At 37.4% G+C, this 18,216-nt stretch overlaps 1 protein-coding gene across 1 annotated transcript in view; it reads right to left on the bottom strand.

The window, feature by feature from the left end:
- CALY (calcyon neuron specific vesicular protein) overlaps positions 1–18,216 on the bottom strand; it is a 112,395-nt gene that overhangs the window by 10,137 nt on the left and 84,042 nt on the right. Inside the window, exon 4 of the mRNA XM_074296292.1 lies at positions 9,134–9,247. Within this exon, the coding sequence (XP_074152393.1) occupies positions 9,134–9,247 (114 nt within the window). The remainder of the gene's footprint in view (positions 1–9,133; positions 9,248–18,216) is intronic.

Here is an 18,216-nt window from a genome sequence, read left to right as displayed (position 1 = left end):
CTCCAAGATCATGTGCTTACCACTTATCAATGTGGCTCCATCAGCACCAATTAGTGGAGATGCTCCATAGGTCTTTGGCCCATAAAATAGTTTTTACAGCATCATAAGACACTTTAGATTGTTACCATCAGCATAAAACTGAATATCACCTACCTTCTTACTGAGCCAAGAATCCCACATTTCTTTAAGCTTTTGATAGGGTTAAATGTTGCCTTCCTAAAGATGGTTGAACCATCCTGCTGGTAAACCCTGTGGATTTCTCAAATTTGATTTAGCAACTTGTGACTTTCGCCATCATTTTCATCAAACCAGTCTTGATGTTTTGAGTGTTCTGACCCAGGTGGAGCAAATGTAGTGCTGTACACCAATTTTCTGAAAGCTGCCCACTCTTTTTCTGCTTCACTGTTGCAACAATATGTTGGCTCTATTTTCTCTCCAGTTAGCAACAAATTTACCCTACAAAGAAGTGCTCTAATCTGTTGATATTATCTCTCAGTAGTCCTTTTGCCTTGGGGCCATTGCTTTTGTAGAATGTGAATACTTAGCTTGGAGAGAGTAAGTCTATGATCAGTCTAGCACTCTGTACCACACTTTGCCTTTCTTACTGTCCCAGCCTGTCTGTTTCTTCTTTTTACAAACACATAGTTTATGAACTATTAATGTTTGCTGAGAAGGTGAAGTCATGAGATTTTATTGCATTTAGGTAAATGGAAAACAGTATGGTGATGAGGAGGTCATTTGATGCATAAGTCTTCAATAGTAAATAACCATTGCTGTTGCTCCATTACTCCCAAGGACTCCCTGTCACGACTGATGGTCTGAGCTTATTCTAGCATTAAAGTCATTCAGAATTATAAGCTTGTTATATTTTGGCAATAAGGGTCTCCAGGTCTTTATAAAATTTTTCTTTGACCTCATCAAGATTTGTCAAGGTGGGAGCATAGACACTGATGATGGTAACTTGGTGCTTTCCTGTAAGTGGCAATGATTGTCATGAGCCTGTCATTCTCTTTGATAGTTTGACTAGATTAATTTTTATTGCAAAACCTATTCCAGCTTCAGGTGTTGTGCTGAACTGCAGTTACTCCAGAAAAACATGTATTTTGCTCCAATTTCAATAAATTAGACTTCATTTGCCAACCTTGTTTCACTTAGGGCTGTTATATCTGCTAAGTTCTCTTGCAATAAGAACTCTTTTGTCTTGCAAGTCTCAAGAATTTTGTGTTGCCTATAAATGTATGCACATTTCATTTACCTTTGGTGAGTAGAGTCGTTTTTGCAGAAGTTTTTGTACATTTTTTTTTGTTGTTGTTGTTTCAACCATAGGGTGGGATCTCCACTTGCCACAGTAACCAAGTCAAGTTTGGTTGAGCAAACAATTTTTAGCCTCTTCCTCATGCCAGAAGGGGAGCAGTTTAGTCTTTAAAATGATTCTCAGATAGATACTCAGGGGCTTCAGGATCCCATTGCTACTTTCAGTGAGAAGATGGCCCTATGGCCTGGGTCACTTGTGTACAGGATTACAACTGCAGCCCCAAATATATCCATACTTGATGCTCCATCACTTGCCTATTGCCACAGGACCATGAGAAAGGTAGAAATGGTAAAATGGTATGGATGATGTCTTTTTGATTTGTGCATAAATTGGATTTAAGTGAGGTATAATTGCATAAAGTCATTGATATCACTATTTCTTTTACAATCATCACAGTCCAATGGCAGGACAGAGTCAAGACAACTGGTGATGACTCATGAGGCAGTGGATGACTGTGGCTTTCATGGGTGTTGAAACAAATTATCCTCATCCTCCCATACCACCAGGGGCAATCCTCATATGCTTGCCTAACTCACTAATGGGTTTGAGACCCCTCAGTTTCCCTCAATTTGGTTTAACCAGTCTTCTGAAATAGTTTAATGAAGTGTGATTGCCTTCCCCACTCCTCACTCCGCTCATCTAAATAGAATCACAGAAGATTAAATCTAGAAGGAATTGTAGAAATCACAAGTCTCATTATTTCATTGTACAAATGAGGAAATTAAGGTCCAAAGCATCACAAGGTCAATAGTTTTAGAATAGGGCATCACCTAGGTCTTAAGTTATTCCTTCTCTCCCACCCCTCCAATAACTCCAGAGCTAGTCTACTTTTTTTAAAGTGTAAAGCAAATTTCTTCATGCATTCTGCAGGAATACAACACTCACCATACCAAAATGGCCTATTTCTGCATTGGGGGATTGGAAGTCCATGAAGTAGACAATCATGAAGTGGCCAGTAGTCATTGTCATATTCCTGTCTGCTGTAGACAGGGGGAGATAGTAGAAAGAGTAACTGACCTAGGCAGGAGGAGGGCTTACTTAAAACCTGATCTCTAGCCTAATTCTGCTACTGGATCCCTATGTAAATTTGGATAAGCCATTTCTCCTATTTGATGCTTGTGTTTGTCATCTATAACATGAAGGAATTGGTGTCTAATCTCTAAGGTTCTAGCTCCAATATTTTGTGATTCCATGACCTTAAGGGAGGCATTCATTGAAACTTTACTTCTTGGCTCAAAAAAAAAAAAAAAAAAAAAAAGAAAAGAAACTTTACTTCTTTTTTGTTTTAATGTGGCACATTTAACATGCAAGGCACTTTTAAGGCCCCCAGAAATCTCCAAAATCTCTGCTTTGGACCATTAGAGCTGTTGAAGTCGTTCAATTTGCAACTTCATTCTTGCTTTATCTCCATTTATTGCAGAAACTTGATTAACAAAAGCTAATGGAGAGTGTAGAAACATATCAGAACTGGGTACAGAGAAGGGGGGCAGGAAAAAAGGGAAGGGCCAGAGGAAATGTTTAACTAGGGAAAGCAAGGCTCTCTCTAGCTTGGGATAATCAGGCTTCAAAATCTTCAGCCTTCAAAAAGTCAGGAAGGTCCTTGTGATCTCAGTGCATTAATGGAAGAGAAGATGAGGAATTTGAAAGGGTAATGTCTTCTTTCCCAACCAGTAGAGTTTCATTGTTTCTCCTCTCCAGGATCCCATATGGGAAGTCTATACCTCTAATGATTCTGCCCAGTTTATTTTTAAACAAGCCAAGGGAGATGAGTTCCAACATTTCACTTGGGACATCAGTCTCCATTTAAAGCCTCAATCAAATCCCCAGATAGTGTATCCCAGAGTACTCTGAATTTTATTTCATCGTATTAAATATATTATTAAACTGAAGAATTTCTCCTTTTCCTCTGGATATTTGACAGATAGAAATATGTGGAATCTGCTTTGGAATAAGGGAGGGAATAGATGGAGCAGGAATTAAAGGGAGAGAAGAAAATTAATTGTGGGGGAAGAGGTATAAGTGCATCTGAAAACAAACCAAAAATTAAAAAGGAATACTTTTAATCACATTAATTTCCCACTTCCAACAGCCATTAGTTGTAATAGGAATTCTTGAATTGTTCTTACTCTGTTTCTGCCTTAGGTTTCTATTCCTCCCACCTTTAAGTGGCAGGGAAGAGATTTGCCAAGATGTTCCTGACTGAACCATTAATTCCAGTAGAGATTTAATGAACTTTTTCAGCCATCTCCAGCATTATCAGGTCAGCCATCTCCAGCATTATCAGTACCTCTTAATCACAATTTATGTAGTTCAGATATTATGCCCATTTCATAGATTAAGAAACTTTGACACAGAATAACTAAATGGCGTGATTATAACCACACAAGTGGTTAGTGAAAGAATTGTTGTACAATTCACAAGAAGCTGGGGAACTCAGTGGTTAGAGAGCTGGGTCTACAATCAGGGAGATTTGAGTTCAAATGTGATCTCAGACAATTACTAGCTGTGTGATCCTGAGCAAATCACTTCATCTTATTTTGCCTTAATCCACTGGAGAAAGAAATGGCAAACCGGTGCAGTAGCTTTGCCAAGAAAGCCCCATAAAGGGGTCACAAAGAGTCAAACGTGATTGATTGACTGAACAACAACATTATACAGTGGAAAGAGAATTAGTTTTGGAGTCAAATCCAGTCTCTTCAACTAACCTGTGTTATTCAGGACATGCCATTTATTCTCTTTCAACTTCAGCATTCTCATATGGAAAAGTGAGAGAGGTGAACTACATGACCTCTAGAAATTTTTCTGACTATAAGCTTATGATCCTATGATCTCTCTGATGCTCTTCTAAGGCTCCTTCTACTATGTCCTATAATGTCTTTGGAAATTGCAAAGAAAAAAGGGGACCAGGTCTAAAAAGGTGTTTTTTTTTAATTTCAGTTTTTTCTATCTGTAAAGCAGATATCTGTTTATAACAGAGCTATTGAAAACATTTTAAAGCACAGGGAACTACTTGCAAATAAAGAGAAAGATGTGAAGTTACTGTTCCCGAAGGAGATTCTCTAAACAAGAAGAGGTTAGTTTAGGCCCAAATTGCTAAACTGGAGGGGATAGGAATTTACCCAAACATTAGAGACTGGTCCCTCTGAAATTCACTTAAACTCAAGTATTTTACTCAAGATATAGAGTTAATGAAGATGGAAGCAGGGAATGAAATCCAAAAAATTAATCCCTTTATAAAACACATTCCTTTCCAACTACCTGTTACAAAACTTCTTTAGTTTTCCAAAAGGTTAAAATACATAGAAGTAAGGGAATTAAATCATCCCTTCTTCCATGTCTTCTTACACTTCAACATGAAACTTCCCAATGTTTGATACAAACATTTTTGAGCGCCTTCTATATACAAAGCTAAATGCTGTAGAAAAGGAAGGTGAGATATAGGTATTTAAACTTCTCCAAAGTTGTACTTATGAGTCACAACAAAATGTGCTAAATCCTCAAAATGATGATGGAAGTACCAGATCATCTTATTTGTCTCCTGTGAAATCTGTACAAGAACAATCAAGTCTCTTCATGAAGGTGAAAGAAAATATTGTAAAAGCTGGCTTGAAGTCTAACATAAAAACAACCCCCCCACACACAAACCCTAAGATCTTGGCAACTGGTCCCATCACTTCCTGGCAAATAAAGGGAGACGACATGAAAGTGGTGTCAGATTTTATATACTTGGGCTTGAAGATCACTGCAGATGGCAACTGTAGCAATGAATTTAAAAGACAGTTGCTCCTTGGAAGGAAAGCTATGACAAATCTGGATAGCATACTAATAAGCAGAGACATCACCTTGCTGATACAGGTTCATATACTCAAAATTATGGTTTTTTTCCAGTAGCAATATGTGACTGTGAGTTTTGGATTGTAAAAAAAAAACTGAGCACTACAGAATCCATGTTTTTAAACTGTGATGCTTGAGGAGATTTTTTGAGAGTTCTTTGGAAAACAAGGAGATCAAATCAGTCAATACATAACAAAATTATATTTACATAAGCTGAAGTATAAAACTTTGGCCACATAATGTGAAAATGGGATTGATGTTGGGAAAGACTGAAGGTAAAAGGTAAAAAATGGCAGAGGAAGAGATGAATCGATAGTGTCATGGAAGCAATGAAAATGAGCTTGGATAGATGGGGAGTTAGAAAGGCATGGTGTACTGTGATCCATGGAGTCACTGAAAGTGGAACTTGACTGAATGACTCATCAATAACAATGTACCTCTTTCAATTGCCTTTCAATTAGAATAGTTTGCATATATAGATAATTTAATATTTACAAAGTACATTTATGTCAAAATCATTGGAAGGCATGGGGTGAAAGTGTTATTATCCCCATTTTGCAAATGAGGAATCTGAGATTCAGAGAGATCGGTGACTGACCCAGGGTCACAAAGCTAGGATCAGAGCCAGAATTCAACCTCAGCTTTCCCAATTTCATTTTTTAGATGTTTTCTTTTCCACAAAGAAAGCTGAAGAACCAAAGATCACTCAAGATCAACTATCTAACTTTTTTTTTTTTTTAGCAGACATAAAGATATAAAGTTTTGTTTAGTTGGTACACACAATTGAAAGATCAGCCTTAAATTAGGAATAACAAACAGGAAGTAGAGGGAAATGACTATACTTAATGCAAAGATCCTATAGGATCTTTCCCTGATCACCTTTGTTGGAAGCATTAATCAGATCATTTGGTCTCAAAATGCTTCATATTCTCTACTACACTTATATTCTAATTTGTATTATATTTATCCATATCTTTAACTTTTGTAGGGTATAATCTAGGAAGGAAGAAAAGGGACAGAATATATGGTCCTTAAGGATGGGCACCAGCACTTATATCCCAAAGAAATACTAAAGAAGGGAAAGGGACCTGTAACTTAATGGATGCTCATCAACTGAAGAATGGTTGGGTAAATTATGGTATATGAAGGTTATGGAATAATATTGTTCTGTAAGAAATGACCAGCAGAAGGAATACAGAGAGGCTTGGACAGACTTACAGGAACTGATACTGAGTGAAATGAGGAGGACCAGGAGATCATTATACACTTCGACAACTATACTGTATGAGGATGGATTCTGATGGAAGTGGATATCTTCAACATAGAGAAGAGCTAATCCAATTCCAATTGATCAATGATGGACAGAATCAGTAACACCCAGAGAAGAAACACTAGGAAATGAGTGTAAACTGTTTTCATTTTTGTTTTTCTTCCCAAGTTATTTTTACTTCTGAATCCAATTCTTCCTGTGCAAGAAATTCGGTTCTGCACACATATATTGTATCTAGAATATATTGTAACACATTTAACATGTATGGGAATGCCTGGCATCTAGGGGAGGAGGTGGAGGGAAGGAGGGAAAATTCGGAATAGAAGTGAGTGTAAGGGATAACGTTGTAAAAAATTACGCATGCATATGTACTGTCAAAAAAAAGTTATAAAAAAATTAATTGAATTTTTTTATATAATCCTGACCCCCTTTCAACATTTATGAACAATTTTTTGAAGTAAATTGTTCTCTAGGAGACAGAAAGTATAACTCCCTTCTTATGGGAGGTGCTTTCAAAATATAAGAAATAGATGACATGATGGTATATTTAGAGAACCCCAAAGACTCTGCTAAAAAGCTATTAGAAATAATTCAGAATTTTAGCAAAGTTGCAGGATACAAAATAAATCCACATAAATCCTCAGCATTTTTATACATTACCAACACAATCCAACAGCAAGAGATACAAAGAGAAATTCCATTCAAAATAACAGTCGATAGTATAAAATATTTGGGAATATATCTACCAAAGAAGAGTCAGGAATTATATGAGCAAAATTACAAAACACTTGCCACAAAAATAAAGTTAGATTTAAATAATTGAAAAGACATTCAGTGCTCTTGGATAGGCCGAGCCAATATAATTAAGATGACAATACTCCCTAAACTAATCTATTTATTTAGTGCCATACCAATCAGACTCCCAAGAAACTATTTTAATGACCTAGAAAAAATGACAACAGAATTCATATGGAACAACAAAAGGTCTAGAATTTCAAGGAAGTAATGAAAAAAAATTAAATGAAGGTGGTCTAGCTGTCCCTGATCTAGAACTATATTATAAAGCAACAGTCACCAAAACCATTTGGTATTGGCTAAGAAATAGACTAGTTGATCAGTGGCATAGGTTAGGTTCACAAAGCAAGACAGTGAATAAAAATAGCAATCTAGTGTTTGACAAACCCAAAGATCACAAATTTTGGGATAAGAATTCATTATTTGACAAAAACTGCTGGGAAAACTGGAAATTAGTATGGCAGAAACTAGGCATGGACCCACATTTAACACCACATACTAAGATAAAATCAAAATGGGTCCAAGATTTAGGCATAAAGAACGAAATCATAAATAAATTGGAGGAACATGGGATGGTTTACCTCTCAGACTTGTGGAGGAGGAAGGAGTTTGTGTCCAAGGGAGAACTAGAGACCATTATTGATCACAAAATAGAAAATTTTAATTACACCAAATTAAAAAGTTTCTGCACAAACAAAACTAATGCAAACAAGATTAGAAGGGAAGTAACAAATTGGGAAAAACATTTTTACAGTTAAAGGTTCTGATAAAGGCCTCATCTCCAAAATATACAGAGAATTTCCATTCTCCAATTGATAAATGGTCAAAGGATATGAACAGACAATTTTCAGATGATGAAATTAAAACTATTTCCACTCATATGAAAGAGTGTTCCAAATCACTATTGATCAGAGAAATGCAAATTAAGACAACTCTGAGATATCATTACACACCTGTCAGATTGGCTAAGATGACAGGAACAAATAACGATGAATGTTGGAGGGGCTGTGGGAAAACTGGGACACTGATGCATTGTTGGTGGAGTTGTGAAAGAATCCAACCATTCTGGAGAGCAATATGGAACTATGCCCAAAAAGTTATCAAAATGTGCATACCCTTTGACCTAGCAGTGCTACTACTGGGCTTATATCCCAAGGAAATACTAAAGAAGGGAAAGGGACCTTGGCCAAAATGGTTGTGGCAGCCCTTTTTGTAGTGGCTAGAAACTGGAAAATGAATGGATGTCCATCAATTGGAGAATGGTTGGGTAAATTATGGTATATGAATGTTATGGAATATTATTGTTCTATAAGAAATGACCAACAGGAGGAATACAGAGAGGCTTGGAGAGACTTACATCAACTGATGCTGAGTGAAACGAGGAGAACTAGGGGATAATTATACACTTCAACAATGATACTGTATGAGGATGTATTCTGTTGGAAGTGGATATCTTCAACATAGAGAAGAGCTAATCCAATTCCAATTGATCAATGATGGACAGAATCAGCTACATCCAGAAAAGGAACACTGGGAAATGAGTGTAAACTGTGAGCATTGTTTTTTTTTTGTTTGTTTTGTTTTGTTTTGTTTTGTTTTGTTTCTCTTCTCAGATTATTTTTACCTTCTGAATACAATCCTTCCTTTGCAACAACAACAACAACAACAACAAAATTCTGTTCTGCACATATGTATTGTACCTAGGATATACTGTAAGATATTTAATATATATGGGAATGCCTGCCATCTAGGGGAGGGGGTGGAGGGAAGGAGGGGAAAAACTCGGAACAGAAGGGAGTACAAGGGATAATGTTGTAAAAAAATTACATCTACATATATACTGTCAAAGAAAATATTATAATTATAAAAATTAATAAAATTTTTTTTAAAATGTAAGAAATATAGTGTTATCACCATACCTTAAACACAAAACCCTCTGGGCAGCTTAACTGGTCATACCAGAGAGCCTTGTACATGACCAGCATGAGGAGACAGGCCAGGAACGCCATCGTGATGAGAATGAGCCCTGTCAACTAGAAAGAGAAAGAGGGGGAAAGGGAGGAGAGAGGAAAGAAAATAAGTGAGTCCAATTTAATAAATCAAAATAGCACAACAAAACAGATAAAAATTTAGTGGAGAATGACTTCAGACAAGCTAGAGTGAGATTGACAGGAAAAGTCTTCAGATTGGCTGAGGAAAATTAGTCATGCCTTTTGAGTCATCTATAAAACAGAAGATAAATTCAGGTTTAAATGAGCATCTGCCAAGATTCCTGCAAGTGGCAAATGAAAAGACTCCAGCTAAGCTGCAGTGGGGGTGGGATGAGAAGCACTTTGACTTTGGCTTTGGTCTACCTGGGCCAGAGGAGAACCTTGGGATTTTTGAAGGATTTCCAGAGCTTCCCATTTTCCCAGTGTCATCCTAGTAGTGTCTTGAGAATAGCTATGTCTTGGGAGCCAAGGAGAGACTGAATGTGAATTCATAGTTTTAGAAAAATCCAAGGTGAAAATGCAATACCATTTCTAAGGGGGCTTTTCCTAAGGAGTCCATGAACAGGAGAAAAGAATTTGCAGCAATGAGGACAAGTTAACCCTTTAAAACATATTCTCTCTTTCTTTCATTTTTGGGGGGTTAAGTGACTTTCCCAGAGTCATACAGGTTGGAAGTGTAAAGTGTCTGAGACCAGTTTTGAACTCAAGTCTTCCTGACTTCAGGGGTGGTGCTCTATCCACGGTACCACCTAACTATCCCAAAACATATCCTTTCTAATCTTGAGCCCACTTTCTTCTGGACTCTGTACTTGTTGGAAAATTTGTCACAGACTTTGGGGAAAGGAGATGGTTTGAACCACAAACTGGCTTCCTTGCTCTCCCTTAGTTGTGATCCTCTATCTCCCAATTCTCTGACTTCACATTGGTTATTCCCCATTCCTGGAATGGTCTATCCCCTTTCCTCTGCTTCTCAGTCCCCCTGGCTTTCTCTAAGACTTAGTTCAGAAGATCCTGTGTTCTCTAGGAGGGTGATCCTAGTACTTAGCGAATGCCCCTTTCTTTTTTATTTATATTTTGAATGCCCCTTTCTAAAAGCAACTTGAGTCTGGCTAGGAGTCTCAACTAATAATTATGTCAGGAAGCACATTGGTGGAAGCTTGTGTATCTTTCAAGCTGAACTCTTGGACCCAGTTGATCAGGATGAAAGATGGAATACTTACCTCAGAATGTTACCTAAATATGAAAGCATCACTCCTATAGTGGAATCAGCATAATGAAGAGATTGTGAGAACACTGGGGTTAGAGCCCAAAAATGAAACTAGAAGCCAGCTGTCACTTATTAGCTAGGTAACCTTAAGCAAATAATTTAGTTCAGTTTCCTTGCCTGTAAAATGGGTTGAGAGTATGGAGGATTTGACTAAATGATTGATAAGTCTTTGCTCCCTAGAGCTTAGGAACCTCGTTTTGTTGTTCTTTTATTAAGCCAATCATTTGGAACATTCTACCCTATTGCAGCTTTTGAACTAGACTTCTAGACAGAGGAATTCTAAAAAAAATAAACAAAGAGTGAGTCAACAAGCATTTAATAAAGGTTTACTGCATGTCTGGCACTGTATTAAGCATTGATGACAAAAAAAGGCAAAAAATAAAACTGCAAAGCTCTTTGTTTTTAAGCAGTACACATTCTAATAAAGGAGATAAAGTATAAGCAAGCAGGCATTTAGGAGATATAGAAAGAGCAAAAGAAAATATTCTGAAAAGAACAGATATCTGAACTGAGCCTTGGAGGAAGCCAGGAGAATTAAAAAGCAGAAATAAGCAGACAGACCACTCCATACATGGGGACCAGTTGGTGACAAATCAAAGAGTTGGGAAATGGAAGCTCATATCTAAGGAACAATAAGAAAGCCAGTATAGCTGGATTATAAGGTACAATAAGACTGGGAAGGCAGGAAGAGGCTTTAAATGCCAGAGGACTTTCTAGATTCTGGATCCTAGAGATGATGGAGACTCTATAGATTCTGGCCCAAGTGCCTCTGCTTTCTGTTTTGGAGGATTGGTTTTTCATGCAAGAATCCTTGTTTGCTGGCATGTGATAATGAAGAGGCTAGTGTTAAGTTAAGACATCTTCTAATTGTATGACATGACAGAGGCCATTTACTCTTTCCAGATGCCAGTTTTCCCATCTATGTGATGAGGGGTTGAATCCTTAAAAGCTCTTCCACTTTGACATTCAAAAGATCTAATCTAATGTGTTTTTTTTAAACCAGAACTCTGATTTCTTTGGTGGGCACCTTGTTTGGAAAAAGTTTTCAGGGACATTTAAATGAGTGAGTTACTCAGGGTCCCACAGCCAGAACGTGTCAGAGACTGGACTTGAAGCTGAATCTTTGTGACACTGAGGAAAGCTGTCTTTTATGTCTGGATGCTTTAAAAAGAAAAAAAAAGGGGATTCATCTTAAGATATGCCAGTAAGAAATACAATTATTTTTATATAGATGACATTCAATTGGTTTGATTTTTTAAATCCTTCTCAATTAAAATTTTATTAAGCAACTTAAAATAGAATAAATTGCTTCATAAGCTAGTGAGTTTGCCACCCCATGGGGAGGCTGCATCATGACCCCTCAAAGCTGGTGCAGTGGGCATTTCTATGCAGACACAGATTGAATTAAATAACTAAACAAATTCCTCTCTATTTCAGAAGTGCTATGCTCCCAATTAATTGCTTCAAACATAGGTTATTCTTCAAACACAACTATCAGTGTAAGTCCTTTACCTTACAGCATTTATTCACATCAGTTCTGGAGATCTATCCTACACAGGCAAACTTTGATGTGTAAACAATATTAATAAGGCAAATAACTTCATAAGGTTCAGCAATTATAAAGTCCTATGGTTCAAAGAAACTTTGAGGGGCCATTTTGTCTTTTTTGTTGTTGTTGTTTCCAAATTAGGCTATCAGGATGTCATGGGGAGAAATCATTGGACTGGGATTTCTGGAGCCCTGAATTCTAGCTCCATTAGCTAGCTGTGTGACCTTGAGCAAGTTACTTCCCTCAAGACAGCTCCTCCCACTTCTGTACAATGAAGAGCTTGGAAAGAGTAGAGATTTCTAAAGCAGAGGTTGGGCAACTAGGTGATACAGTGGATAGAGTGTCAGGAAGTGTCCTGGAGACAGGAAGACTCATATGAGTTCAAATCTGGCTTGAGACACTAGGGATGATGATCCTGGGTAAGTCACTTTACCCTGTTTGCCTCAGTTTCCTCCTCTGTAAAATGAAGTGGAGAAGGAAATAGCAAACCATTCCATTATCTTTGCCAAGAAAACCCCTGAACATCAATAACAAAAGCAAAAGCAGCAAAATCACTGTCTGCCCTTGAATGTAGCCCCTAAAACACTTGAGTGTGGTCAGAACAAGAATGAAATGTAAGCAAGAAATCTGACAAAAGAAACAGAAATACCATGAATAATGTTTGTGGTTTTCTAAGTCGATACATGGTGACAGGGAATGATTTCTATTCAAATTTGACACCTCTGTTCTACAGCTCAAGCGGACATAAGTGTGTGATCTAATTGTGTGATCCTGGGTAAGTTAGTTAACTTCTGCCTTCCTCAGTTTCCTTAACTGTAAAATAGAGATAATCCCAGAGTTACTGTGAGGATAAAATGAGATGAAGCACTTCACACGGTGCTTGGTACACAGTAGCCACCTATTAAACATCTGATCCCTTGTGCCTTTTAAACTCCCTTCGAGTTGACATTCGTTGACTAAAATTAAGTGTTTTGCTAACACTTAGTTCTCCATGTAAATAAAGAGATTTATCTGAGAATGGAAGCTTCAGGTTAAAACAGCTTTGTTTTCTCAATAATAAAAGGATTTTCTATGTAATACAGAACTTATTTGAGGAGAAAAAACTTTTATTTTTAATTTGTTCCATTTATTTATGTCTAACCTTATTTTTTAAAATTGGGTTCTAAATTCTCTGACTCTCCAGTTCCTCCTCCACCCATTGAGAAAGCAAGAAATTTGTTATCAATTAGACATGTGCAGTCATGCAAAACAGGATTTACATCAGCCATGTTGCAAAAAAAGAAAAAGAAAGTTGGAAAAAGTGTGCTTTAATCTAAATACATCAATTCTTAAAAAGGAAAATGTTAGCAGCCTCTTCTAAGGCAGGAACTTTGATCTGCATATTAATTTGTGGGTGATATCAGGAAAGGGCCTAGCCTGGGAAAGGCTGTGCCATGTTGGATTCTTGCTCCGGGAGCAAGACGCAGTAATATGTTTAGAATTAACATGGTAAAGCTTCTGAAATATCAACTCAGAGAATTTAGGCTCAAATCCCACATTCTGTCATTTCCTGTATGAACTTGGGCCAGTCCCTTCATTTCTCTCTGCTTTAGTTTCCATAACTGTAAAAGGGAGAAATTGGACTCAATGGGCCTTTAAGGTTTCTTCTTTTTCTAAGTCTAAACCCCCATAATTCTACTGTTCCAAGAAGGGGGCAGACTGGCGACTCCATCTAGCATGAAGTCACTCTGTAGACTGATGTTCCTGATCCTAGTTCAAACAAAAGTGTGAGCTCAAAGTTTTTCTCACAATTCTCATACTGTCAAAAAAATAGGAATTCAGATTTATGTATGACCCTAAGTAAGTCATTTCTTCCTCATCTATAAAATGAGGAAGTTAGACTCCATGGCATCTAAGGCACTTTCCAGCTCTAAACTTATTTTCTTTCAATCCTATAAAAATCAGAGAGTATATGAAGCTTAAGTGGAGAGGTAGATTAAATATGACCATAGATACTCACCTGGGGTGAGCAGGGCATGTGGGAAGAGCATTGGACTTAGAGATTGGACCATCAAACTGGAAGGAACCATGGTATGTATCTATGTTAGCTGGACTCTTTACCAAATGAAAAAATTAATGCACATCAAATTAAAGCCTTTCATTTCACAGATAAGGAAACTGAGATCCAGAAGGGAAATGCTTCTCCTAGGTTGACACAGGTGGTAAGTTACAAAACTAAGACTTAATTCTCTGTTTTCTGATACAGACTAATTCTTAGCCTGAAGGGCAAAGCCCATACAAAGATTGCAAGGTTCCAACTTGATTTCTCTCAATCTTTTCCAAAGGACTGAGCCTATTTCATTTTTGGTCATTAGAAATATGATGGAAAGATTCATTTGCATAGCTTTGCACTTAGGCCAATGACCCTAGGCTCAGTTCTAAGAGTTAATGATATCCTATTAAAATGATGATGATTTAAAAAAAAAAAGTTGTATTATCTCTTCTCTTTTAGCCCAGTTGGAATTCCAAAGCTAATCTTCAGACTTGATTAAGAAACTCCTCTTGGCAGCCTTGAACTCCTATTTTATACCCTAGAGTACCATTGAGGCCATTTCATGCACATTTGCTTTCAGTTATTCTGCAGAAGTCTGACGAACAAAACTTTTATAGGGTGTTGAGTTTAATGATGAAAAGTATCTCATCGTTTCTCAATTCATGTCCAATGATGCATCAGAGGGTTTGTCTGCTCCATGATCATGGCGCAATGGAAAAAACATAGACTATGGGGTCAAAGATCCGGGCTCAAGTCCCACCTGTGATACTTTCTACCCAATTTCTCACCTTTCCTAGACCTCACTTTCTTCATTTGTAAATTGAGGAGGTTGGATTACGGGATTTATGAGATCCCTTATGGCTGTAGATCCACAATCCACTATATAGTTAGGAATCAGATCACTTAGCTTTGCAGTATAATTGGTCCCTCAAGATTTGAGATGAAAGATTAAGAGAAGCAAGATCTTGGGTAAAGTATCAGGAATAGGGAACAGGGTGAAATGAGGAATAATTGGGGCAGCTAGGTGGCACAGTGGATAGAGCACCAGCCCTGAAGTCAAGAGGATCTGAGTTCAAATCTAGTTTCAGACACTTAACCCTGGGCAAGTCACTTGCCTCAGCAAAAAAAAAAATGGGGAATAAATTACAAAGAAGTTGTTGGAGACTTTAGTCTTCCAGAGTGTGGCCATACTGGACTTAATCAGGTCATGATTTTTCATTATGGGGAACCTGGTCTCCTAAATTTATGATGAAGGCAAAATTAATCCTATTCTCAACAGGATATCTATGCAATGTATCCCACTTGACTTTGACTCAGGGAAGAAGCTTCAAGATGCTCTTCAGAATATGCTGCAAGTTTCCCAGATACAAGAGAATGGTAATTTGGTTGATATCTTTCAGTCATTTTTAGTTGTGTTTGCCTCTTTATGATTGCATTTAGGTTTTCTTGGTAAAGATACTAGAAGTATTTCCCATCTACTTTTCCAGTCCATTTTATAGATGGGAGAACTGAAGCAAATAGGATAAAGTGACTTGACTAGAGTCACAAGCTAATAAATGTCTGAGGCTGGATTTGAACTCAGTAAAGTAAGTCTTCCTAACTCCAGGCCTGGTGCTTTAATCCACTGTACTATTTAGGTGCCCAACAGCAGAGAATAGTAAAGAATCGACCAAATATATCCTTCCCTAAGGAGACAGCACTCAAGAGGGCAAATAAAGAAATAAAAATATGTCCCTGATGGATAAACTCTAAAATTAAGGCAGTATTTCAGGTAGGGAAATCTCAAGATGAAAAAAGTTCAAATCCTGCCTGGGACACCTATTGGCTGTGTGATCCTTGGCAAGTCATTAAACTGTCTCAGCTTTCTTATCTGGAAAATCTGGAAAATACTTGCACCTTGTTCAAATCAAATGGGATAGTAGTTTTGAAGCACTTTGAAAAATTTAAAGCACTATATAAATACTACCTACTTATCTGTGGAGTGATCCCAAAATGAAATGGACTGTCTCAGTAGTTAGTTTCCTTTTTATTATATCACCCAAAGATAGCATAACTCTTTGCCAAGTATGACATAGGGATGATTCTTGTCAAAGTGACAGATAGTTTAAAAAGTCTGTGAGATACCTTCTTACTCAGTATGATTCTGTGACATAATCTAACACTACATCTGTAGAATTTCATGGAATTGGTAGGCAAATACAACTTCCTCCTCAAAGGGGAAAGACAAGAAGGGACATATAAAGTACATCGCATTTTATGACAGTCTGGGAGCTTTTGGAAAGGATCTAAGTAATAAACTTCTCTTCGAAAACCCTCAAGACACTGTCCAAAGGTGGGAGATCAGATGCCTTCTCCAAAGAGAGGAAGTATTTCAATATGAAAGGGAGGAAAAGACAGTTAGACTGTGGAAGGCAGGGAAGGGGATGGATAGCAATAGATCTGGTGAAATATTGCTTTGGCCTTTGCAAGTCTGCCCCTCAAAGGACTCGACACAGTTTTCGCTTCCTGAGAAGCTCTTTTTGTTGCCAAGATGAATCTCATAGTCCTAAATTTCCCTGAGAGAAATCTGGCTAGAGCAAAAAAAAAAAAAAAAAAGCCTGAATGGGTCTACAAAAACCCATGTATCAGGTTTCCTATGGGTAGGCAGTGAGGAGAAAGAGGTTCTGAGAAGGACTTCCTGGATCAGCTTTTCACCCCCCAGATGATGGTTCATCATTTTGTCACTCATCATAGAATCCCCATTGATTAAGTTCCTGCTTGAGAAACATACACTAGGAGGATGGGAGAGATATAAGAGGTACAAGTCATGATCCATGTCTCCCAAAGGCTGAGAGCCATACTGGAGGCGAATGGACTGCTGAGACAGATACACAGATGAAAATAAAATATGGCGAGTACATAAGAATACAAAACTGTCAGGTGGTACTCTTGCCTAACATGCTGGACATTGAATGACTCTGGATTTGATAGACACTTATAAGCTAAGAGACTAAAAAAGTCACTTAACCTCTCTGTCCCTATTTCCTCATCAAAAGGCTCTTAAATTTTAAATTAATGATCCTATGATTCTAATATTCTTTTTGATAGGAAAAAATCAGTGAAAGTTTCACTTTTCACTGACATCTTTTAAACTAGGCCTTGAAGAGTGTACAGGATATCAATAGACAGAGATTACATATGTAGGTGGTAGCAAGAGAACGTAAACCTCAGACCAATGAATAAATAAGGAAAGACAGAGAAGGAAGGAAGTATAGATCTTTTATGTGGGGCAGGAGAGATTGAGTAATCTAATTTGACTGAAATGGAGGATGTGTGTTCCAGGATGGTTAGTCATTCGAGGGAAAGACATCAATCATGAGCAGAGAAATTATCTAACCACTTATTTTGATATCAAAGAAATATGGAGGCTATGCATCCTCCTCTGTAACACAACCGACCCAGTTTCTAATCTTGGCTAATGATCTTGGGTTTTTCCATAGGCCCAGGTAGAATTCAGAAGCCAGATGGTGCTAAGAAGGCAACGGGTAATTTTTTTATTCCCAAGTAAATTTAAATCTCATTTAGGAGTTGATTTTTTCTTCCCCCCTCCTCCTTTTTTTTTTTTTTTTTTTTTTTTTTTTTTTTTTTTTTTTTTGCTTTTCCACCAAATTGGAATTGGAACCTGGGAAACCTGATCTGTTAGGGTGCTACATCCTGCACATGACTGTACCCTCACACAAATGGCGCCATTGCTGCCATCCCTTCCTCCAGTGTGTTCTTATGTGCAGGTTAGTCAGGCGACAAATACAATAATCTAGGGAGAAAACAATATACTTTGAGTGCAATAATCTTGAGTAAGCCCAAAGAAGGTATACCTGGGCAGGTACAATTCTTGTCATCCCTTCTTGTGGATTCAGCAATCATTTCCAGTCATATAGTGTGAAAGAGTGAGTAAGTAAATGGAGAGATTGCTTTAAAGAGATTAAAATTCAAATTTAAAGCTAGCTTCAGACACTTAACTGTGTAATTCTGGGCTAGTCATTTAACTTCTGTTTCCTCAATTGTTTAATGGGGATAATAATAGTACCTATATCACAGGGTTCATTTGAGGATAATATAATATAATATGATGTGATCTAATGCAATATAATACAATATGATAAAATATCACATGATATAATATA

The sequence above is a fragment of the Sminthopsis crassicaudata genome, chromosome 2 (assembly GCF_048593235.1).
Source record: "Sminthopsis crassicaudata isolate SCR6 chromosome 2, ASM4859323v1, whole genome shotgun sequence".
Lineage (NCBI taxonomy): Eukaryota > Metazoa > Chordata > Mammalia > Dasyuromorphia > Dasyuridae > Sminthopsis > Sminthopsis crassicaudata.
Note: the sequence above shows the minus strand (reverse complement) of the source record. Positions and strands in the feature narration are given on the sequence as shown.